General features: G+C 50.5%; 2 protein-coding genes across 3 annotated transcripts in view; one reads left to right on the plus strand and one right to left on the minus strand.

The window, feature by feature from the left end:
• The window catches only part of cerkl (CERK like autophagy regulator), a 33,455-nt gene extending 27,868 nt beyond the window's left edge, over positions 1-5,587 (plus strand). The window contains exons 7-13 of the mRNA XM_084689124.1: positions 527-704; positions 1,208-1,267; positions 1,719-1,750; positions 1,978-2,086; positions 2,867-2,963; positions 4,440-4,639; positions 4,818-5,587. Coding sequence (XP_084545250.1) covers positions 527-704; positions 1,208-1,267; positions 1,719-1,750; positions 1,978-2,086; positions 2,867-2,963; positions 4,440-4,639; positions 4,818-4,896 — 755 coding nt within the window. The 3' untranslated portion in view covers positions 4,897-5,587. The remainder of the gene's footprint in view (positions 1-526; positions 705-1,207; positions 1,268-1,718; positions 1,751-1,977; positions 2,087-2,866; positions 2,964-4,439; positions 4,640-4,817) is intronic.
• A 123-nt stretch (positions 5,588-5,710) lies between these two features.
• On the minus strand, positions 5,711-22,964 carry itga4 (integrin alpha 4). Of its 2 annotated transcripts, none has more exons than XM_084689123.1 (28): positions 22,569-22,964; positions 22,077-22,192; positions 21,190-21,284; positions 20,537-20,666; positions 20,175-20,242; positions 19,767-19,896; positions 18,899-18,984; positions 18,258-18,320; positions 17,976-18,113; positions 17,621-17,729; positions 15,874-15,968; positions 15,478-15,568; positions 15,138-15,183; positions 14,892-15,046; positions 13,875-14,029; positions 12,907-13,059; positions 12,375-12,451; positions 11,745-11,895; positions 11,438-11,530; positions 11,104-11,180; positions 9,072-9,161; positions 8,879-8,966; positions 8,493-8,600; positions 7,928-8,053; positions 7,712-7,837; positions 7,529-7,627; positions 6,910-7,029; positions 5,711-6,682 (listed from the first exon to the last, which is right to left on the minus strand). In XM_084689123.1, exons 1-28 carry the CDS (start codon positions 22,760-22,762, stop codon positions 6,590-6,592), a joined length of 3,072 nt encoding a protein of 1,023 aa, XP_084545249.1. In that variant the 5' UTR covers positions 22,763-22,964; the 3' UTR covers positions 5,711-6,589. The 2 variants fall into 2 exon arrangements, with proteins under 2 accessions (XP_084545249.1, XP_084545248.1); XM_084689122.1 differs by having other exon boundaries at positions 11,438-11,536; positions 22,569-22,963.
• Positions 22,965-25,128: the final 2,164 nt, after the last annotated feature.

Below are 25,128 nucleotides of genomic sequence, written 5' to 3' on the forward strand. Positions count from 1 at the left end.
TCTAATTAAACAATATTAATATGCACGCATGAGAATAGGGCCAACTGGCCCTCATGAATATGCATGAGGTGGAGGCTCCCATATATGGGCAAGACAGAAAGAGGTCACAGGAATGTACAAAGTTGTAGGTTGGACTGAATGTGTGTGTGTGTGTGTGTGTGTGTGTGTGTGTGTGTGTGTGTGTGTGTGTGTGTGTCTTCAAAAGCCCATTTACAAATGACACAAGAGCTGTAGTTTGATTCTAAGGGCATACCTCGTAAAAAATACCATCAATGTAAAATATAGAAAGAATGACGTGTTTGTGTGTGTGAGTGTGCTTCCCTCTGTGTGTGTGTGTGTGCCCATGTGTGTATGCTTGCCTATGTGTGTCTATGCCTGCCTTTGTGTGTGTGTACCTATGTGTGCCTTTGTGTGTGTCTGTTTGTGGGTATGCTTGCCCATGTGTGTGTTTGCATACGTGTGCATGCATTTATGTGAATGTGTGTGTCTGTGTTCTTACACACGCATGTGTGTGTGTGTGTTCCAGGCCACCACCAGGAGGTAGATGTGTGTAGTTTCATCTCTCTGGGCCGCCTGCTGCGTTTCGGTTTCTCCTGCATGTTTGGGTTTGGCGGGCGCACGCTGGCCCTAGCCGAGAGACACCGCTGGATGCCTCCTGGGCAGAGACGAGAGTTCGCTGTCATCAAAACACTGGCCAACCTCAAGTACGCCCCCCCACACACACACTCACAGAATCACACACGCGTGCACAAACCCGAAGTCCCCGTGGGTGAAGTTTGGCAGTGGGAGAGCTGTCTGTCTGTGAACAATCTGACTGATCGCACATCAATCTGTCTGTTTGGAGCAAACCTTTCTTCTCTCCTCCGCTCACATCCTTCCGTTCACATTTCTCTATTTCTCTGTCCTTATCTCTCTGATCTCTGCGTTCCTTGATCCCTCCTCTCTCTCTCCTTCCGTCCTTCCTTCCCTCTCTTTCTCTCACTCTCTCTCTGTCTCTCTCTCTCTCTTTCCCTTTATCTCTGTCTGTCTCTTTCCCTTTATCTCTGTTATCCCTCACTCTCTCTCTCTCACTTTCCCTTTATCTCTATCTTCCCTCTCACTCTCTCTACCTCTCTCCCTCCCTTCCTCACTCTATTTCTCTCCCTCTCTCATCGCTCGCTCTCTCCCTCCCTCCCTCCTTCCGTCCCTCTCTCTCTCTCTTTCTCAGGCCTGAGGACTGTGAGTTGTCGTTTCTGCCGGTGAAGACAGTCCAGACTGGAGCTTCTCAGTAGGTCTTACAGCCCGGCCAAGAACACCACTACTAGTAAACACTAATACGCACGTGTACCCACGAATATACATGCAAAAAAACACACCGACACACACTCCTACACACACATACACACACTACCACACACACCAACACACTCCTATGCACACCAACGCACACAGTCTAATGCACACAACCGAATACACACTAATACACACAACGCACGCTATCCCAGACCAGAGCACTCGACACATCTCTGTGGAGCCAGGCTGTAGAAGGAGCCCCTCCACATGTTGGAGCGTCGTCTTATAAACGGCACGGTGGGTTCCCTCCAGCACGGAAAGGGAATCAAAAACCTCTGGATATCAAACACAGACCCGTGGGCGCGTGTGTTCGCGGGGGAACTGGGGCGGGCTGGGGATCCTGTGAAGCGGGCAAGCTGTTCACATGATCTTGTGTTCTCCTGCAGAGATGAGTCAGGGACAGATGGGGAAGATACAGGTGAGTGTTCTGGTGTGTGTGTATGTGTGTGTGTGTGTGTGTATGTGTGTGTGTGTGTGTGTATGTGTGTGTGTGTGTGTGTGTGTGTGTGTGTGTGTGTGTATTTCAAATCGACTCAGGGTGCCCGGCTCTCAATGTGTGTGTTCTGTGCGTGATGTGCGTGTAATCTTCCGTGTGTGTGTATAATGTGCGTGTGTCTGTGCTTGTGTGTGTGTGTGTGTGTGTAGAGGAGGAGGGGGAGTGGAAGACCCTCCAGGGTCTCTACCTCAACATCAGCATCATGGCGATCCCCTGTCTCTGCTCCATGGCCCCGCGTGGACTGGCCCCCAACACCAGGTCAGCACACACACACCAGGTCACACACACACACACGGTCACACACACACACACGGTCACACACACACACACGGTCACACACACACACACGGTCACACACACACACGGTCACACACACACACGGTCACACACACACACACGGTCACACACACACACGGTCACACACACACACACGGTCACACACACACACACGGTCACACACACACACACGGTCACACACACACACACGGTCACACACACACACGGTCACACACACACACGGTCACACACACACACACGGTCACACACACACACATGCTAACCACAGTAAGGACAGTGTGTCAGTGTGTCTCTGCCCTGGCTGTGACCCCGCTGGCATTCGGGTGGGCAGCCACAAGGAAATCCTGTGTGTTTGAGTGCGTGTGTGGGGTTGTGTGTGTGTGGGGTTGTGTGTGTGTGTGAGTGTGTGTGTTTGCTTGCGTGCGTTAATCCTGTGGGGGAGGAGATTAGTGGATCAGACTGCTGAGGTCATGGACATATAACTGGACTAATCAGCATTTAATGACCATGATTAAGACGGGGGAGGGGGTAGAAGGAGAGTATTGGGGAACTGCAGGGGGGCCATGGGGGGCCAAGGGGTGGGGGGTGCAGGGCAGGGCAAGGTGGAGGAGGAAGTTGCCCAATCCCAGCGACACAATCCCTTTGCATACACACTGTCCCTCCACCATCTCCTGTCACTGCGATGTTCTGTCCTGTCTGTCGACCAATCACGTCTGCCCGTGCTCTCCCCGTCTCTGTCAGGCTGGCCAATGGCAGCATGGCGCTGATCACAGCAGGAAACACATCCAGGTCAGAGTTCGTCAAGCACCTGAAGAGGTACAACAGTGTGACCAATCAGGTGAGCCCGGACTTTCTCTGCCTACCCAGGAAGTGGCAGGGATGGTTCAAATCTTGTTTGCGTAGTCCGTTTACAAGCCATGTCAAAGATTCACAGATGCCCCTGGAATAGCACCTGAAAACTAACCAAAACCCTCAAAAGAAAACAATAAAAAATTCACTCCAAAAACTCTTCGAAAAAAACATGTAAGAAACCTTGCGCAACTCAATCTCCTTCATCTATCCCCTCCTCCAAAGATGGTGGTCCATACAAGACTGTAGACTGTAGAAGACAGTACTCTATAGAAGAGGATCAGTGTGATTAGCATGTTGTCTCCCCAGATTAGCAGCTAGCTGTCTGACGTGGTTACGTCAGGCTAACTGTGCTGACCGGGCCGGGCCAGGCTAAAGCTGATTAGCCCAGTTTGTGACCAGCCGTGGCTAGGTGGTGAGAAGCTAACCTACATTCTATATACAGCAGGGAGAGAGCGGAAGGGAACCTTTACCACTGCTGGTCCACAAACCCCACATCACTCTGTGGACATGAAGGCACTGGGAGGGGGAGGGAGGGAGGGAGGGAGGGAGGGAGGGAGGGAGCGAGGGAGGGAGGGAGGGAGGGAGGGAGGGAGGGAGGGAGGGAGGGAGGGAGGGAGGGAGGGAGGGAGGGAGGGAGGGAGGGATTGACAGTGAGAGAGATTGACAGTGAGACAGAGAGAGCGATTGAGAGAGAGAGAGAGAGAGAGAGAGAGAGAGAGCGATTGAGAGCGAGATATTGAGAGAGAGAGATTGACAGTGAGAGAGAGGGAGAGAGAGAGAGAGCGATTGAGAGAGAGAGAGATTGAGAGTGAGAGAGAGGGAGCTCGTGGAATATTCCACCGCTAAGCCAGCCATCAGGTGGTATTAGAGCTCTGGTTCGTTTACCTCTCATCTGCCCTGCCTCGGCCCTGTCTGCCCGTCTCCGTGGCAACATTGTGGGATGTCAGGAGGGCCAACACCAAGACATTTGAGGTCAGAAGACATGAATAGCCAGGCCAGGCTAAGCTGGAATGAGTCAGAGTATTGAGGCCATGTTATTGTGTCCGCTGGTCTACCTACAGACCTGTGGGCTGTGGCTCGGCTGCAGGCATGGATACCTCAGGCCGGGGTTCCAGGGACCTTCCCCTCCTCCTCCTCTTCCGGCTCCAGCTGTTTGTGCTTCATCGCTGCCCCCTACTGGCCGGCCTGCTGCTCTGTCCTGCATGCTTTGTCTCTGCCCTGCTCCCCCTCTGCTTTCTCTGCTCTCTGCTCTCCCTCTCCCTCCCTCTCTCTCTCTCTCTCTCTCTCTCTCTCTCTCTCTCTCTCTCTCTCTCTCTCTCTCTCTCTCTCTCTCTCTCTCTCTCTCTCTCTCTCTCTCTCTCTCTCTCTCTCCCTCTCTCTCCTCGGGTCTGTTAACCAGCACTGTGTGTGATTGTGCCTGTCCACCAGCGCTGGGGGGGACTCACAGCTCCTTCCTCCACAGTTCAGCTTCTCGTTCGTCGAGACGCACGCCGTGCGAGCGGTCCGGCTCCGCCCCCGCTCCGCAGTTGGCTGGGCCGACGAGGCGCTGGAGGAGAACGAGGAGTGCGACTCCAAGACCACGCCCATCCTCTCGTCCGAGGGGACGTACCCCTGGAACATCGACGGAGACTTGCTAGACGTGCCAAACGAACTGCTGATCAGGTATAACCTCCGACCCCTAACCCTACACCCACACGGACTCTGAGCAGTAAAGCTCATCCATCGGTGTGGGATGACATTGTGTGTGTGTCTGTGTTTTTGGGGTATCTGTGCGAGTGTGTGTGTTTACGTTTTTGTGCGTACGTGTATCTGTGTGTGTGTGTGTGTGTGTCCTCTCCAGGGTCCATCCACGGCTCCTGACGCTGTATGGAGAGGATGTGGAGGAGGCTGATGAACCGGTCAAATGTAGCTGTATCTGAGCCTGTCTCACATGTGTGGAGTATGTAGCTGAGCCTGCCTCACATGTGTGGAGTATGTAGCTGAGCCTGCCTCACATGTGTGGAGGATGTAGCTGAGCCTGCCTCACATGTGTGGAGGATGTAGCTGAGCCTGCTTCATGTGTGGAGCATAAATGCTGAATATCTGCTGGAACAGACTGGGAACTTGCCAGACCTTCTCTAACCTATCCTACTCTACTGTGATGTCACCCTCTCTATCCTGCACTATTCTGACCTTCTCTATTCTACTTTACTCTGACCTATTCTACTGTGTTCGACTCTACTGTGACTTACTCTGACTGGATATCTGCTAAAGCTTGATCTGAGTTCCAGGTCTGGAAAAGTCTTCACTCACACATCAGCTGCCTGCTTTCAAACCACTATCCACCTAAACACACACATACCCCTCTCTCTCTCTCTATCTCCCTCTCTCTCTCCCTCTCTCACACCTCACACACACTCTCCCTCCACACATCTGGGCATCTGTCTGTGGAGGGAGCCAGGTGTTGGTCAGGCCCCCTGACTGTGGCGTCTGCTCAGACAGCTGGCTAGTGAGGCTTAAACCCCAGACCCGGGAACAGCCTCTGCTCTTCTAGAAGGTTCTAACCCTCCGACAAAGCCCTGAAGAACACAACAATGAATGTCACACCGCCGAAATCACTGACACTGACACCTTTTTTTTTTAAATAGAAAAAAGAGATTTTCATATAAAAGCAAAAAACATCATGATACATTCCAGTGCAGAATTACATAATTACATAAATTAAGACCAAAGGAAATGTGTTGACCAAAACGATTGTCAAAGTTGAAACTCCACACCTATTTATTACGAATAAAAAAACAAACGCATTTTCATTTTAGAAACTCCGGCATGTGCCTCCTTGCTTCTGTTCAGCCTGACTTCTTGGTCACTATGTTTGAATCCCTGAAAGCCAAGTGTGCAAGCAGACTGAACACACACACACCAGCAGAAGCGTGTGTGTGCTTGGGTGTGTGAAAAGCGTGTAAAGAGTGTTTTAAGAGAAGTAAGAACTCAATGAACCTTGTTTTACAGAACAGTGATATGCTTGTTGTTTCATTTCTGTATTTGTGTGGCACCTTTCCCTGTTCCTTCAATATTTCATATTTATATGTACACGACACACACCAACACACACGTGTTCACACACACCCCTGGCCCCACAGTGCATGTCCATGTATGTCCTTGACATGTAGAGAAGCCTAAACAGTACATCAGTTGTTGAACAGCAGGCACAAGCGACATGGGAAGCCTCACCCCACCCCCCCACCCCCCCACCCCTCTCGGACACATCCCAGAACTCCACAACGGAATGTGACGGAGTGTTATAGAGAGAGAACGTTCTGGAAGGTCCAGACGACTCAGAACCTGGCTCAGTCCATCCCCGGCTCCGGTGGTCAAATGTCTGTCCGTCCGTCTGTCCTGCCGAACCTCCTCGACTGCTCTGGTCGCCGGGGCAGATGATGTCACGGGGCTCCTAGCCTGGGATTGGTCCAGCAGTAGATCGTCCCACTTGAGCACTCTTTCCATGTTGTAAAGCACCAGTAGTGGACGGCAACATGTTCCAACATGTCAACCCTCACCACACACACACACACACACACTCTTCCATCCTCTCATGAACACACACACACACACACACTCAGGCATCCTTGGTTAGGACACACTCTCCGACTTGGGGACATAGTCCCAACTGTCTCTCCTGATCTCTTCCTCCATCTTCTTAAACTCCCTCTTGAAAAAGCCGGCCTGTGACACACACACACACCAACACCAGATCAAAAATCCCTCGAAATACCTTATGTATATCCAAAATGTTCCATACAAGTAATACTAAACTGGATATGTCAGACGCTTCTGTAAAGAAGAATCAAAGCCAGAGATTAGGCTGTACATGTGCATGCCAGCGTGTGTGTGAGGGTGTGAGTGAGTGCGTGTGTGTGTGCAGTGTGTTCATGTGCAGAGTGTGTGCGTACCTTCCAGAGGGCGAAGATGATGGCAGCCAAGATGAGCAGTCCCAGGAGCAGACTGACCACTATGAGGAAGACCTCCACCACTGCCTGGGGCTTCTGGTTGAAGACAGCCTCAAGATACACCTGGGCCACAGAGAGAGACAGGTCCACTATGTGAGACAGGTCCACTATGTGAGACAGGTCCTCTATGTGAGACAGGTCCCACACATGAGACATAAGACATTGTTCTAGGTACTAAATTGTAGATCCTAGACTGACTGGGCTAAAGGACTATTCTAGCAGATATAGTAGGCATGGTTCTAGGTTCTAGACTGACCTGGGCTATGGGCGTCTACTGAAACAGGATCATTCTAGGTTCTAGACTGACCTGGGCTATGGGCCTCTACTGTAACAGGATAGTACTAAGTTCTAAACTGACCTGGGCTATGGGGCTCTATAGTAACCGGATGGTTCTAGGTTCTAGACTGACCTGGGCTATGGGCCTCTACTGAAACAGGATGATTCTAGGTTCTAGACTGACCTGGGCTATGGGCCTCTACTGTAACAGGATGGTACTAGGTTCTAGACTGACCTGGGCTATGGGCCTCTACTGTAACAGGATGGTACTAGGTTCTAAACTGACCTGGGCTATGGGGCTCCTCTGCAGCAGGATGGTATGGGGGTCTTCTCTGGGGGACTTGATCACACCAGAACTTTCTATCAGCATGATGCCATGACGACCCTAAGGGAGGAGAGATACACATCAACAACCGGCATGATACATTTCTGAGAGAGAGGGTGTGTGTGTGGTGTGTGTGCCTGTTACCGGAGAGAGCTGCAGCACGGTGGGGTTTAGTTTGACCCCCAGCTGTATGGTCGCTTCCTTCCCTGGCTCCAGGTCTCCTAGGCGACACACTAGGATCTCACAGAGGTCATCGCCATGGCCACAGAACTGGGGAGGGAGGGGGAAAAAACATGGTGACTCTACTACCAACATGAAAAGGATCAAACGTAAGGGTACTGGTGATGCACACGTGTGTACCATTTTGCGTTTGCTGGTCTTGGAGAAGAAGAAGGCGAGTTCCTGAATGAAGGAGGCCCTGGGGACGTCACAGTCCCTCTGTACTCTCATGGTTGAGTCCTTCAACACACACTCTCCATGGGACGTCTGGCAGACAACACACACACACACAGGTTCAAACATAAGCCAAATTATTGTATGACACAAAAAAACAAAACAAAGGAGTACACAATGACACTGGTCACTGTTCTACCTGGTATTGTGTGGGGTTGTCCTAGTGGGTGCTGGGTATTGTAGTTCTACCTGGTATTGTGTGGGGTTGTCCTAGTGGGTGCTGGGTATTGTAGTTCTACCTGGTATTGTGTGGGGTTGTACTAGTGGGTGCTGGGTATTGTAGTTCTACCTGGTATTGTGTGGGGTTGTCCTAGTGGGTGCTGGGTATTGTAGTTCTACCTGGTATTAGGTGTGTTCGACTTCATGCAGCGCCGGCGGCACCGACAGTCGGCTGCGACACCGGCGCTGCATGAAGTCGAACACACCTATTGTGTGCGGTTGTCCTAGTGGGTGCTGGGTATTGTAGTCCTACCTGGTGCTCTGCTATGTGCAGCAGTCTGTAGGGGTAAGGGGCCAGAGTCTTTGGGAGGTCCAGTTCCACCACGGTGTTCCGAGCCCTGCTAGGGCCTGTGTTCACCACCTACACACCCAGGAAGGACACACAGCTGCAGGTCAGGTGACCAGGTCAGGTGACCTCACAACATGGCTTCACTGACACCAGCCTGCCTGTGGTGGAGCAACTTGCTGCCATCGCTATGTTCTCAACGAGGTTGGAAACAGCCCAGTGGAGATTTTGTGTATTACAGTAAAAGGTACTTTTAAAAAGGCACTTTAGGCTCTACTATCACCTAATGAGCAACTTTAAGTAGTAGTAAGAAGAAGAAGTGGTTCTAGTGAGTAACCAGGGCTGTTTCCTACCTTGTAGGTGTAGTTGAAGCTCTCGTTGTAGCAGTCCACTGGTGTGGGCTCCTGGTCTCCAAATATAAAGGAGTTAGGAGACACAAACCTGGGAGGGAGAGAGAGCAGTAGTCACTGTCTATGACTGCTTAGGGTATCTTTTATAACACACACACACTGACACACACACAGACACACACACAGCTTGTCTTACCCGTGGATATTGAGGTCTAGTCCATATCGCAGTGGAAGGACAAGGCTGGCAGTGTTGTCATGCAGAAGATCCTCACTCTCATAGTTGTCCCTGATGAACACAAACACCACAGAGGAACACTCATCACAGACCTGGAACATCTCCATGGTAGAACTCATAAAGGAACACTCATCACAGACCTGGAACATCTCCATGGTAGAACTCATAAAGGAACACTCATCACAGACCTGGAACATCTCCATGGTAGAACTCATAAAGGAACACTCATCCCAGACCTGGAACAACTCCATGGTAGAACTCATAAAGGAACACTCATCACAGACCTGGAACATCTCCATGGTAGAACTCATAAAGGAACACACTGTTGGTAATATTGTAATTTGCCAATAGGTGTCACCTCATCAAGTGTGCTACCACAATCTTGTTATTTCTTCTTGGTGCCTCCCTATAAATTGACATGTTTGTGAACAATAGTGTCATACAAAACTCAACACACACATCCCAGACCTGGAACATCACCATGGTAGAACTCATAAAGGAACACACATCACAGACCTGGAACATCACCATGGTAGAACTAATAAAGGAACATACATCCCAGACCTGGAACATCTCCATGGTAGAACTCATAAAGGAACATACATCCCAGACCTGGAACATCTCCATGGTAGAACTCATAAAGGAACACTCATCCCAGACCTGGAACATCACCATGGTAGAACTCATAAAGGAACACTCATCCCAGACCTGGAACATCAACATGGCCACTGTAGACACTAGAACATACCATTGTAGAACCTACATCACCACTGTAGTACCTACAATATCAGCGCTATAGAACCCATGTCACCATTCTGGAGCCTAGAACATAACCAGTTTGAAATCTATATTATTCATCCTCTAAACCAGAGGTCTTCAACCCTGGTCCTGGCCCACTGACCTGTATGTTCTAGATGTTTCCCTGCTCCAACACACCTGGTTCAAATGAGCGGCTTGTTATCAAGCTCTGCAGATGCCTGATAATGACCATTCATTTGAACCAGGTGTGTTGGAGCAGGGAAACACCTACAACGTATAGGTCAGTGGGCCCTGAGGACCAGGGTTGAAGACTACTGGTCCATACCATCACTAATCTAGAACATATAACATGACCAGTCCTGAAATCTTCACAAGTTTAAAACATATTGTACGACCTAGACCCGGCCAAGTCTGGAACCTCTAGATGGATCGGTCTGCATGACGAGCAGGGAAATGGGGGACATGTATGACAGGAAGTCACAGGAGGGATTTAGGTGACATAATCAGGCCATTCAAAACATCTGGGTTCATGGCAGCGATCCAGCCCAGCCTCTTCCAGGCGGACACATCATCTAACAGCATGAGAACAGCAGACCAGACCTAGCCAGACCAAACCTAAACAGTGTTGACACACACCGGCATGCTGCACTGATATATGGACGACCGTCACCATCGCGGCTTCAATCCAGCTCCATGTTTAGGGAGGTATCTCTCTTTTTCTGGCTCATCCTCTCCCTTACTGTCTGGATTTGAGTTGTTCCAGAACAAAAGCATGTTCTCAACAGATCAACGTTCCTTAAACAGTAGAACCGCGTGGATCAAACACTCCTGCAAAAAGGAGGACAGGCCTTAAGTTGACATGAACCTGAGGAAACTACAGCTTCGCTCGTTGGCCGAGAGACACTGTTGACCTGTTACCATGCCAACGGCCCAAACACACACACACGCCCTATCCCCTCGATCGCACGGCGCTGACTGGGCTTAGCCGCTCGGCTGGAGCCTGCGTGTGTTGTGGTGACGTCAGCGGTTTGACGCCTGATCAAGTCACCTCTCTATCCACAGTGACCTCAGGGGTCAACTAGGGGCCAACTAGGGGCCAGGGGTTATGGGTCAGGGTCAGGCAGGGTTTGGTTGGTTGAGGGGTTGAGGTGCAGTATGGAGGAGAAGATAGAGAGGGTTTGTGGGGTGAGGGGAAGGGAGGGGGAGAGGGAGGGTGAAAAGGGGAAGTCCTTACCCGGTGGTGTTGAGCTGGATGATGATGTCACCGGCATTGCTGCTTTGGTTGACGTCTAACAGGAAGCTAATGTTCACCTACAGCAAGCAGACATCTCCAGATTAGACATACGAGTTGGTTATTACATAGACCTCATAGCCAGTGATGAGCTGGAGCAGTAATTGGATAAGCATTGCCTTGGCCAGTGATTGGCTGGATGAGCATTGCCTTGGCCAGTGATTGGCTGGATGAGCATTGCCTTGGCCAGTGATTGGCTGGATGAGCATTGCCTTGGCCAGTGATTGGCTGGATGAGCATTGCCTTGGCCAGTGATTGGCTGGGCGTGGTACGGTACCTTGGTCTGTGAGGCCAGGTAGAGGTTTCCCACACTGCAGTCCACTCCCACGCCTGTCCTGTTGTCTTCCACCAGGTCACAGCTCACTGAGGTCTGCTCCTGGTCACACACACATACATATTTACAGACACAATCTGGGGTTTGGCAGAAGTGTACTTGTAGTGTTGTGTATTGTGTTTGTGTGTCTGTGTGTATTTATGTGTGTGTGTGTGTGTGTGTGTAGATCACCAGGAGGAGACCTTGTGAGCTGTGACCTGGTGTGTGTGAGTGGGGTGGAGTGGGGGGAGTTTGTGTGCGTGAGACTCACAGCATCAAGGACTTTAATGTAGTGCAGGTTGCCGGGGAAACGCAGGAGCATTCTGGGTAGGAAGACATCGTCTCCTGAGTTGACCAGAGTAGTGTTGAGCATAATAGTTTTTCCGTTGCCCAGCGCAAAGTACGACAGGTTCTGGTGTTTTCTGCAGGAAAAAAGGTTCAAGGCATATTTTTTAACAAGAAGCCTCTATTGATTTTCCCTTCTCACAGTCTCAAACACACACACACACACACACACACAAACACACACACACACACAGATATACAGAGATCAGTGTTGATGTTTTCCTGTTTGCTTCACAGCTCTATTCTCATAACAGGAAGTAAAAGTATTTTCCTCTAATCACCTGGAAACGTTCACATGGTAAACTGAAAAACAGTCACGGCTTACCACATCCTCTCTCTCTCCCTCCCTCCCTCCCTCCCTCCCTTCCTCCCTCCCTCCCTCCCTCCCTCCCTCCCTCCCTCCCTCCCTCCCTCCCTCCCTCCCTCCCTCCCTCCCTCCCTCCCTCCCTCCCTCCCTCCCTCCCTCCCTCCCTCCCTCCCTCCCTCCCTCCCTCCCTCCCTCCCTCCCTCCCTCCCTCCCTCCTCAGCGTGACAGTTGCAGAGGAGAGCTCCTTACTCTGGTAAGACCAGGTGGGCAGACACCTGCAGGTTGGTGGAACACCTGTCCATAGAGCAGTGGCGAGCAAACTCCGTCTGGGGAGGGAAAACAAATTAAACGACATCTCTACATGACTGATGCCTTGATTAGTATCACATCAACTCCATTACCTCCACCATGATCAGTATATCATCTCCTCCACTAGCATGACTGGGAGACAGACAGGGTCAGAGGGAATGCTACCTGGCTAGAAAATGGTACCTGTGGGCATGGTTCAAGGTGCGGTCATGCTACTTGATTGGTGATATAGTTGCCATGGGGGAAAGAGAGGGCGGGGTGGTGCCATTTGGTTATGCGGTTGTTAAGGGAGTGGTATGATATTGGCAGACAGTACCTGATTGGTTATGTGGTTGTTATGGGCATGACGGGGAGTTGGTAGATGGTACCTGATTGGTTATGTGGTTGTTAAGGGCGTGGTGAGGGGTTGGTAGACGGTACCTGATTGGTTATGTGATTGTTATGGGCATGGTGAGGAGTTGGTAGATTGTACCTGATTGGTTATGTGGTTACTGTTCTGTCCTCGTTGCTGCAGGATGGGCTTGAGGGGAGGGAAGGTTCTGGAAGATCCCCGCTGGACCGCGTTGTCCCTGAGGGCAAAGGTCACCTGGAACTGGATCGGTGTGAAGACGTCTCTTACGTCCCTCTGGAGAACACACACACACACAGGGGGAGATGATCCCTCTAGTAAAACACATATTTGACTCAACAGCAAGTCTGCTCAAATGAATACCAATTTTTTTCCAGCTCAAAGGGGGAAGTAGATTGGGGCCCCTTGTCACTTCCTCAGACAGCCACAAAACACACACATCACACACACACACCAACCACACACACACACCATCCATGCACACACATCAAACACAGACACACACATCCTGTCATGCACGTTCGATGGTCAGAGGGGATGACTACACACGTGCCTACCCTCTTACCCACGCCCACACACACACGGTTACCCTCTTACACACACACACACACACACACACACACACACACACACACACACGGTTACCCTCTTACACACACACACACACACACGCACACACGTGCCTACCCTCTTACCCACGCCCACACACACACACACACACACACGGTTACCCTCTTACCCACGCCCACACACACACACACGGTTACCCTCTTACACACACACACACGGTTACCCTCTTACCCACGCCCACACACACACGGTTACCCTCTTACACACACACACACACACACACACACACACGGTTACCCTCTTACACACACACACACACACACACACACACGTGCCTACCCTCTTACCCACGCCCACACACACACACACACACACACATGGTTACCCTCTTACCCACGCCCACACACACACACACACACACACACACGGTTACCCTCTTACCCACGCCCACACACACACACACGCTCTTACACACACACACACGGTTACCCTCTTACCCACGCCCACACACACACACTCACCCTCAGGAAGGCCAGGTGTGTGACGCAGGGCTGCTCGTCATGCCTGGCTCTCACACGCCCCCTGGTGGTGTTGGACGTCCCGTTGCCATGGAAATAGAAGCGGGCGGGGAAGGAGTCTTTGTGGCGGGTGTCTGCAGTCAGGTTGTACTGGAGCTCTGTGGGGGGGGGGAGCGGGGAGGGAGGGGGCGGGGGGCGGAGAGCGGGGGGGGGGAGGTTATCATCACTGAGGAAAATATAAAGTGAAGCTACACTTCCCAATTACAGTAATAGCCTCTTATATTCATCTTATCATGGGGACTGTTTTTGGCCAGGCAGGGATGTAATCAGGACTTTAGTGGCTCTGGGTGTGTGTATCTGTGTTTGTGTGTGTGTGGTTGTGTGTGTTTGTGTGTGGTTGTGTGTGTGTGGTTGTGTGGGTGTGTGTGGTTGTGCGTGTCTGCAGGAGGAAGTCTGATAAGATGACGGTTGAAGTAGTTACAGTCCCTCTCTCCCTATTGCTCCACCCCAACACATCTCCCTGTGGACTCGGGTTTGAATAACCCGAGTAGCAGGGTGACTGTTGATGACAGGTGTCCAGAGTCCACAACTCCACCTCAAGCTCCGTTCACTGAAGCCGGGCACATGAATGACAGAGAGCCCCAGACAGTACTGTACACAGCCGGGCGTGTGTGTGTTGTGTGGTGTGTGTGGTGCGTGTGTGGTGTGTGTGGTGCGTGTGTGACGTGTGTGCTGCCTGGTTCGAGTGTGTGTGTTGACATGACCTCGGCTGGGGGTGTAACCATTAATCCAGGACAAACAGACAGATGGCCGCTTCTCAGACCACCTGACGTCTCCCCAGCCGAGACACGGTGCGGACGTGCCCCTGGTCAAACGGCAAGCGGGCCACCCAGGTTTGATCCGCAGTCAACAGCCAGTGATACGCGTGTGTACGTATGTGTGGGAAGATGGGGGTATATGTGGTGTGTGCGTGTGTAGGCTCTAAAGTTTGCGACCTGCGAGGAGCAGGGGGAAACTCACCGATGAACCCGGTGTAGCGTCGCGAGCGCACCCTGAAGCACACGGACACGTTGGCGCACACGGCGGGCGAGCCGCCCTCCAAGCAGAGCGCCACCGAGCGGTTCACCGTCACGGGCAGCACCAGCCCCGCCTCCACTGTCACCACAGGACGGGCCCTGCCGCGGAAAACACACACACAGTCAGGAGGGGTTTGTTCCTGGGTAGCTGGGTCATTCCTGTGTGTGTGTGTGTGAGTGGTGTTCTTACCTCAGTATGACAGCTGAGTCTGAGAGAAAGGCTCCCACCGCCACGTCTAGAAATCAGAATCAGAGTCAGAGAACAGGCAAAACAAGGCAGAGGCAGAGTCAGGGTCCAGGTCAGGGTCAGAGGCAGTGAGGGTGAGAGTCAGTGTTTCTCTTTGGGCAGAATGTCTCGGTGACACCAACCACCATGTCACGCAAACACTCCTCTTTTAGAATGGTCATGATCTCATCCCTCACAGTACATTCAGTTCAAAGACGCACACACGAACACACACGCACACACACAAGGTCGGAAAGACACACACGTGGACACAGAGCCACATTGTACTGCGAGAGAGGGTTACCTTGGTAACCATTTCCGTCCACGTCGATGCCTCCAGACAGCGACTGGCCAAACATCCTGAACGGGGAACCGAGGACCGAGGCTGTGATCCTCTGGTGGGACACACACACACACACACAGATACACACACACATATACACACAGACAGACACATAAACACAGCAGATTGGTCAGTATCTTATACTCTTTATACTTTCTTTACATTCTGAACACACACACACACAGGCAGACACACACACAGACACACACATCCGGCGGATACACATATGACTCAAACTGGCTGTGCTCAGATTAAAATCACAAAAAGAGAAGTGTGTGTGGGGTGGTTGTGTGTCTGTGTCTGTGTGTGTGTGTGTGTGTCTGTGTGTGTGTGTCCCACCAGAGGATCACAGCGTACCTGAGAATGTGTGTGAGAGATGCCATGGGCCCTGCCGTTGTAGATATACACAGCCCCCGCCAACTCCTCCTCATGCGGAGCTCCTATGGCCACATCTGAAACACAAGCCAGTCACAGAGTTACACACACACACACACACACACACACGGCCAGCCTTCTAGTTACAGACCACAGTTACAGGTCCACGGGGATGTAATAGCCTTAATAACACACTTCAAGAGCGTCCCACCCACTCCTCGCATCTGACAAGGCCCTTCACACACACACACACACGCTGAGCGGCAAGTGGCAGTTGAGCAGTGTTGCAGTAAGTGGCAGTTGGAGCAGAGGTAGGCGTGTGCTGAGCAGGGTGAGAGGATGTGGTGGAGTGGAAGCGGGGCATTGGGGAAGACTGAGGGAGGGCTGCTGGACGGAGAGATGGTATCTCCTGGTACTCTTGTGGCTGCATGGTGAGAGATGGTATCTCCTGGTGGTGTTGTGGCTGCATGGTGAGAGATGGTATCTCCTGGTGCTCTTGTGGCTGTATGGTGACAGATGGTATCTCCTGGTGCTCTTGTGGTTGCATGGTGAGGCTAGCTTGGTTGGCGTATGGTTGGAGTATTGTGCATAACAAAACTACAGCAGGTTATTTCTGGTTTCTCTACTGAATTTTACTTCAGTTTTGGTTTAGTGCCTTTAGAGCTTAGTTGAGTGCCTTGAAGGTGCCTACAAAAAAATACTTATTTGCACACCACAGTAGCTGCTCTATGAACACCACAGTAGCTGCTCTATGAACACCACAGTAGCTGCTCTATGAACACCACATTAGCTGCTCTATGAACACCACAGTAGCTGCTCTATGACCACCACATTAGCTGCTCTATGAACACCACAGTAGCTGCTCTATGAACACCACATTAGCTGCTCTATGACCACCACATTAGCTGCTCTATGAACACCACAGCAGCTGCTCTCTGAACACCACAGTAGCTGCTCTATGAACACCACAGTAGCTGCTCTATGAACACCACATTAGCTGCTCTATGACCACCACATTAGCTGCTCTATGAACGCCACAGCAGCTGCTCTATGACCACCACATTAGCTGCTCTATGACCACCACAGTAGCTGCTCTATGAACACCACAGTAGCTGCTCTATGAACACCACATTAGCTGCTCTATGACCACCACAGTAGCTGCTCTATGACCACCACAGTAGCTGCTCTATGAACACCACAGTAGCTGCTCTATGACCACCACATTAGCTGCTCTATGAACGCCACAGCAGCTGCTCTATGACCACCACATTAGCTGCTCTATGACCACCACAGTAGCTGCTCTATGAACACCACAGTAGCTGCTCTATGAACACCACAGTAGCTGCTCTATGACCACCACATTAGCTGCTCTATGACCACCACATTAGCTGCTCTATGACCACCACAGTAGCTGCTCTATGAACACCACAGTAGCTGCTCTATGAACACCACATTAGCTGCTCTATGACCACCACATTAGCTGCTCTATGAACGCCACAGTAGCTGCTCTATGACCACCACATTAGCTGCTCTATGACCACCACAGTAGCTGCTCTATGAACACCACAGTAGCTGCTCTATGAACACCACATTAGCTGCTCTATGACCACCACATTAGCTGCTCTATGAACGCCACAGCAGCTGCTCTGATCCAGTGGCTGGTGAGACCGTCACCACAACACATGTCGGGAAAAGATCAACTGAGCTCACCAAATGTCAGCTAGCTCACCTGGGTAGCCGTCATCATCGATGTCTCCCAGGTCACTGATGGTCTCTCCAAACCTGGCGGCGTATGAATCACTGCCCACCAGCTGGAACTCTGCTTCCCTCAGCTCGGTCTGCACACACACACACACACACACACACAGACAGTTACATTAGACTGGGTGTGCTAAATGCCAGAGAGAGACTGCCAGTGAGGTATGTGTTGATGAGGGGACGAGAGATTTGTGAAGTTTTGATATGTTACATGTGTACCAGGTGTGTGTGTGTGTGCACGTGTGTGTATATATCTGTGTGTGTGTGTATATGTGTGTGTATGTATGTGTGTGTGTATGTGTGTGTGTGGGGGGGGGGGGACTCACGTCTCCCTGGTTGATGTAGACGTGGACACGCCCTTCCTCCCTCAGTGTGCTGGACAGGGGAGCTCCTACCAGCAGGTCGGACAGTCCATCAGCGTTCACATCCACCGCACACACACTCGCCCCGAAGTACGAGCCCAGCTGCACAATACACACACGCCCAATCAGCACATCAGCAACAGTCGTTCAAGGACAGATAACGTTCTGGTCTGGGCGTGTGTGTGTGTGTGTGTGTGTGTGTGTGTGTGAGGAGGGAGTGTGTCTGGGTGAGAGTGTCAGCCTTACCTTGGTGCCCTTAACCTCAGCGATGATCTTCAGAGTGTTTTCATGTATCCTGAAGACGTAGGCCTGGAGAGAATGTATAGGGTGAACCTTCTTCCCACTGAAGATGCATTCAGAGCATGCACACAGACTTTCAGACCTTCGCACAAGCATATCTAGCAATTTCCGTTCTTGTAAATCCGTTCTTGGAACATGTCACCGTCTTTCAGAAACAGGTCTGTGTGCAGATAAACGCCTCATGACAGAGTTACGATTCTCTTCCTGCCTGTGCAGAGAGAGCTTGTCTGTCCTGTCATACAGTACGTATAGATTCATTCAGATGAGTTTACCAGACAGCAGACACACAGACACACGCACAGATCATATACCCATCATTACCCATCAATCAAACCACTACAGCTGCACCATCAACAGACTTTGTTAGTGTGTGTGTGCGTGTGTGTGTGTGTGTGTGTATACCGTTTCCTTCCTACAGTGTCCGAGTTTCATACGGGGGTGGAACTCACTAACCACTAACCCTTCCTGATGCACACACACACACACACAAGCACAGACAAAGACATTCATGCTGTACTGTTCTTAATATGATTCGTGTCCTGAGGAAGAGCAAGAAGCAGGATGGAAAAGGGGAAGTGATGTCATACCCTCCCAGTTTGGCTGTGCTGTGGGGCTCCCCCCACCACCTCCATAGAGTAAGGACTGCTGAAGTGGCCCGCTCCCACCGAGTATCCTGATCACACACACGCACACACACACACATACACATTCACACACACACACACACACACACACACATACACACTATTAGAATGGCATTCGACTTTTACACAGTTCAAACAACAAGGTTATAAGTCAGACTGGGTTTTAATTTTAGACCTCAGGCACAGAAACTGCAGTCTTCCTAGTGTCACCAAACAATGAAGCAGTGATCAGCAGAAACGAGGCAAACTCACGGCCGGGTGATAAGAAAACAGCCTTGTTTCAACTTGAACTTGAACTTTTATCTAAAACTCTATTTGTGTGTTTGTGAGGTGTTTGTCATGGGAGTTGCGATATTAGTAACAGCCTGTTTAGCTGAGCAACGTGAGTTACTTAAACTTAGCTAGAGAATATGTCCAAACCTACACTGCTGTGTCGACTGTGTGAAAACCGCACGTGGCGTTGTCATGAAAGCTACTGACAGCAGAACACATCTGTCATCCTTTTTCCTGTTTACTTTACATGTACAGCTTGCTTCATTTCTGGACCACTATTTTGGTTCCTGCGCACCACAATTTTGCATGTTGTTACGACAAAAAATAATAATTTTGGGTTTAAATTAGAACCATGTTTATAAATAATAATAGTAATAAGACTTAATTTATATAGCACATTTCAATTGCAGCTCAAGGTGCTTTATATAAAATCAATAAAAACAATATTGCATATGTTTAGGTTCTACTAGGAACTAGGGGCTCAACAGGTACATAAGAAGCCTCTAGAAGAAAACGGCTTGTGAGGCTGGAGACGTACCCAGGTAGCTGCCATACTGGACGGTGCTGTCGTCGTCCACGTACGCCGACAGCACCCTGCTGGAGATGTTGTACACCAGCACAGAGCCGGTCCAGTAGGAGGTCCCTGGAGCACCCATGATGAGCAGTTTCTGGAGGCAGACGGAGGAAGAGAGAGGGAGGAAGGGAGGGAGATCAGAGAAAGGAATAGATCATGGGAGAGAGAGATAAAGAGAGAGAGATAAAGAGAGAGAGAGAGAAAAAGAGAGAGAGAGAAAAAGAGAGAGATAAAGAGAGGAAGAGATAATGGGACACAGAGAGAGAGGGGAGAGAGAGATCAGCCCTGTTCCAGTTCTATGTCATGAACTATCAGCAAAAATGCACTAGATACGCTGGAGCGTAACCACCATATAAAAGCGTGCGTGGATACCTCTGTCATGAAGTTGGATATCCCAGCTTGGCAGGAACCATAATCTGCCCCAAACTTCTTCTGGTAATCTGAGGAAGGATGTGCGCCACAGGGTTAGACAGGTGTTAGTGTACGCCCACACACACACACACACACACGCACACACACACACCGCCTTGGTCACAGGGCCGTCCAGTCAGTGTTTTCTCCCTGCATTATCTCTGTTGACCGACTGGTCAATGTCTAACAGAGGTGGTTGGGTGATAAGGCTGGTCGCTCCACGATTCAAAAGTTACCTCTCTGACACATGACGATGTCCTTTTGGTCTAACGGTCTTTAGGAGCCACGGGAGACACAGGTTAGGCGCCTGTCGGAGTACCTACCTCTGTAGCAGGGAATGAGAGGCAGAGACTGCTTGAGGTCGGACTGGTAGAGGTAGCAGACACCGTGAGGAAGGTTGTTCAGGTTCTCCTTTTTGGCGTAGTAAACGTTCTTCCAGCGATGGCCGCAGGCCTTCAGAACGCACGGGGAGACGGAGGGAGCCAATGAGAACGCAGGGGAGACGGAGGGAGCAAATCAGAATGCAGGGGAGACAGAGGGAGCCAATCAGAACGCAGGGGAGACAGAGGGAGCCAATCATAAACTACCAAAACACAGACAAAAAACATGGCGTGGGCGATGGAGAACAACTGTGTTTTATCCATGTTTCATGATGGGAACTTGGGCACTTTGATCAGATTTCAGGTTTACTGTTTGCGTTGTTTGTGAAAATGTATCAAGATGTTTGAACTTGTCCACTGCAGACTAAATATACCTACGGGTACAAATACAGAAACCTGAACTTGAACCTGAACCTGAGAAAGTTTCACCAAACGCCGTCTGTCATGCAACAGCTTGAGTCACGTCCAGAAGGCCGTGAACAGCTGGTTTCGCAATGTTAGTTTCAGTGTCCCAGTAGAAACCGAGAAAACACTGTGAGGTGATGTTGCAGAGAGATAGGAGCTGAGGGAGGAGAGCAGGACCCCGCCGTACGTACCAGCACACTCCCATCACTGCCCTGTCTAGACAGGCTCACTCCCAGCCACTGGTTGTCAATATCGGCATCACACGTCTTTCCACAGCTATCCACCCCTGCAACGGCAGCCATACACACAGTCAAACACACACAAACACACAACAACAGCAAGGCTGGGCTTCAGAGTAGGTCTTGAGGGAGTGACGGTTCCACTGCGGTGGTAACAGTTGTGTGGGGGTTTTTATCTCCTGTTTCTGCGGCTGACATGAACCAACCCCGGTCATGGTCAGGTTGTCTTCCTGCTCCAGTGGTTTGGTGGCTAGCTACAGCATTCGCAGCAGGGTAGTAGATAACAATCTACTGAACTGTTCGGACACAAAGGGCAATGGGACATTCTTTTGCAATCAACCGCTGCTGCCAGTAACAGATTTGACCACAGACCAAAAAATGGGTTTGACTTTCAACAGGTGATATTCATGCATTCAAGCATGATATTCGAGGTGTAAAGAGTAGAATAATACTGCCTGTAAGCCATCCCCAGCTGAGAATCTGAGAAACCACTGCTAACTCTAGCCCAGGATAAAGGACATTAGGTTGTTCATCCCCTTGCATGTAGCTAAACAGGGCATCTCTGAGTATAAAGTATAAATACTGACTGACTACGTGACTCTCAAAGCAGTATTTATTTGCTGGAGGTCCCATATGACTCAGTGGGAGGCAATCAAACCTGTCTAATTAGATAAGTAACTCCGACCACCGCTCCTCTCTCTTCATCCAAAACCGTGTCATTAGAGCGATCTAGAATGACTCTGAGCCCGGGATTCCCTCTCCGGGAGCTGAGGAGAGCACGTCAGTTTCTGGCGCACGCTCTCGAGGCGTTATTCAAATAGAACACGGGCCATACAGACCTGTTAGTATCTGTTGGCAGTCTCTTTTCTCCGACACGCTGCATTTATAAATGGCTCCGGGACTGTGGGCTGAGGTTTTGAAAGTTGAATTGGAGACAGGGGCTCCAACTAGCAACCTAAACAGACAACATGAGACATGAACATAAATGGGAGAGATAGTCTACTTCTCAAAGACTCCTCCACAGCCCTCCATCTGGTGACCAATAACAAGCCAGCTGACAATGGTTAGAAATCATAAACAGATGAATGCTCTTTTGCTCGGGGCAGATTAACGGTGGTTTAACGGGATGAACGGGCGCTTTTGTGTATCAAACGGTGCTTTGTGAATCTCTGCAGTCCGGCTAATTAACATGCCAGTGAGACTTCACACACACCGGGACTAAATTCAAGCTTTGTTGATTTTCCAATCATTAAAAAAATTGGCGGATATAGTAACTTTTTGTCTCCTAATTAGTCTGGGTAATTAACGTAAACTGTGTCAAAACTACTCACCAAGTCTGCTGCCTGTGCTTGTGTAATAATACCGAATATCCAAACAGAGATCCTTCAGGACCGTTGAAGTTCATGGAGTGTTCTACGTCCAGGTTGTAAGTCTCGGTGAGGTAAAGGCAGCATAAGGCAGCCAGAAGCCTCGATAGAAGTCCCAGCCGGCAGGACCTTACAATCCCCAACGTGAGTCGCTCCATTTCAGTAGAATAGTCCACCAACTTTTCCAAAAGGTGAAGACTCTGTACTGCACAGCAGAGGAGAAACGAAATACAAACTACGGAAAGTGGAAAGGAACGACAAAGTCAATGGAGACAAACTCTTACATCCTCCTGCCAACTTTACAAAGCAGATAGAGACGGCGAGCGCCCAGCTCCTGTTGCGCTTCGTGAGTCCGCCCGCGCACGACCTCCCGTTTGGCTCACGGCAAAATTCCGTCACGTGAAACTTCTCACAGAGCTTTGAACATACAGCGGGACGCCCAGCCCAACTCAGGCAACGGAGACGGTGCAGACTTCTTTACTTGGAGGAACGGGGCGACTTTGCGGAGAAAAGTCACGGCAAAGTGTGAATGTTATTACAACTTCACACATATGCAGTAACAAATGGTTGTCCGTTATCTTTCCGGGATATTTGTGACCGTTATCCGGGCTTGGCCAGTGGGTTAGACGTTTTAAACGAGACAACATGCAAAAAATAATTACTTTGGCATTAGTTGGGTGGAGTAGGCTATACTTTATGTAGCTAAACATTTAATTGGCACACGTCCATAAAGTTTTTTGTCTTTAGTCATTATATGTTATCCTTATGGGCAATACCGGGGAAAAAACGTCTCCGTTTTCCCTATTTGTTCGGTCTAGGAGAAAAATGATGGTGAGTAACTTTGGAGGAATGTAGTGTCAGACACGGATTTTCCGCCCGCTGCTATACCCTCACGCCGCCTGCTGTGTTCCCACGGAGGAATTGCCCGTTTCCCGCTACGGTAGTCCTATACGACCGGGGTTATATTTGGAAGTAGCCCGGGGCAATGTCCTACAGCGCAGAGCTAAGACGCCAGTCACGGAGGTTTACACTGGAACAGTGTAGTGTTTCGACAGAGGTGAATGTGTGGTGGACTGGTGTGTGGTTAATGAAAGGAAACGGAGGTCTTTCAGCACATTCGAGCACATTCTCGAGTATTTAAGGCTAATTGTAACCTTGTCAGGCTTAGGCTACATCACAATGAACCGTTACCGAACAGTTAAACCTGAGTCAATCTCCCATCTTGTTCACACAAATCTTTCTGTTGTAGAACAACACCTACTAATTGGTTTAGGCCTATGTCATGATATTCTATCCATGAAATGTAATTGGGTCGATCTTAAAGACCATCATTGATATCCACCTCGTGACCACCTACAGTTGCCTACTTTCCTTCTGCTCTCCAATCGTGTCCCTATTTGGTGAGAGACGGGTGTGGAAGGCAGTTTGGACGCTGGTTGAGCAACACAAGAGGAAATGAGGATGTATTTATGCGGTAGAGACAGTGTTGAAATCGAGAGACTCTCCAGGATCCGGGACCCCCCATAAGTTAACAAGTCCCCTCGGAGAGAGACAATTACTGTTGTTGCCCCCCCCCCCATCCCCCATCCCTGCCCCGCCCCTGAAACCTTGAGATTCTAATTTAAATACACAGTGATGCACATTACAGTTATCCATACAACCCCCCCCCCCCCCACCCTCTCCATCTGTTGTGATACACACACACACACACACACACACACACACACACACACACACACACACACACACACACACACACAGAGGTACAGGGAGAACCAGGTCAGGGAGCCAGGTAAGTAGCCAGAGCTAGCATTAGACACCAGCTCTGCAGTGACACACCACCTCTCCCAGCTACGGCTGCTGCTCGCTCATGACTTTTACAGCACTCGGGTCTATCATGTCTCCTTTTGCTCCTTCCGTTCACCACACACACACACACACACACACACACACACACACAGAACTCCCCAGAGAGCTCAGTCACCTCTTCGACCGGGCTATCTCTGGTATCTAGCTTCCTTAACATAGCTGACCACCCCCGCCCCTCCCCTCTCCCTCTGCCCCCTGGGGGTCATGGCTTTCCAGTAGATCCACACCAGACCTCCTCCCCCTCCTGCTCTCATCCCTTCCCTCCCCCCCCTCCTCCCTCTGTCCTGCTCTCTAACAGGGCCCAGCTGGATCGCACGGGTCCAGGCTACAGAATGTCCTGTACCCTGGGCAGGGTGACTGTCTGTCTGGCTGAACCGAGGCCTGAGCTCTGGTCCACATCCACCAGGCCAGGAGCAGAGATAGTGCGGGGCTGGGTCCTGAGAGGAGATAGGGTCTGCTATCACCGTCTGAGGAGATAAGGAGATCCAGAGAGCTCGCTCCCCCTCTCGCTGCCTGCCTCACCGACGAGCCCCGATGCTCATAAAGTCTATCAGGACACATGGTGGAGCTTAACATGTTTAGCCCTCGTATTCCTGTCGAGGTGTGCTCTTACACATTCACTCACACACTCACTCACATCCTCCACCTCTCTCTC

This window comes from Hypomesus nipponensis, chromosome 23, assembly GCF_054491055.1.
Source record: "Hypomesus nipponensis isolate SF chromosome 23, ASM5449105v1, whole genome shotgun sequence".
Lineage (NCBI taxonomy): Eukaryota > Metazoa > Chordata > Actinopteri > Osmeriformes > Osmeridae > Hypomesus > Hypomesus nipponensis.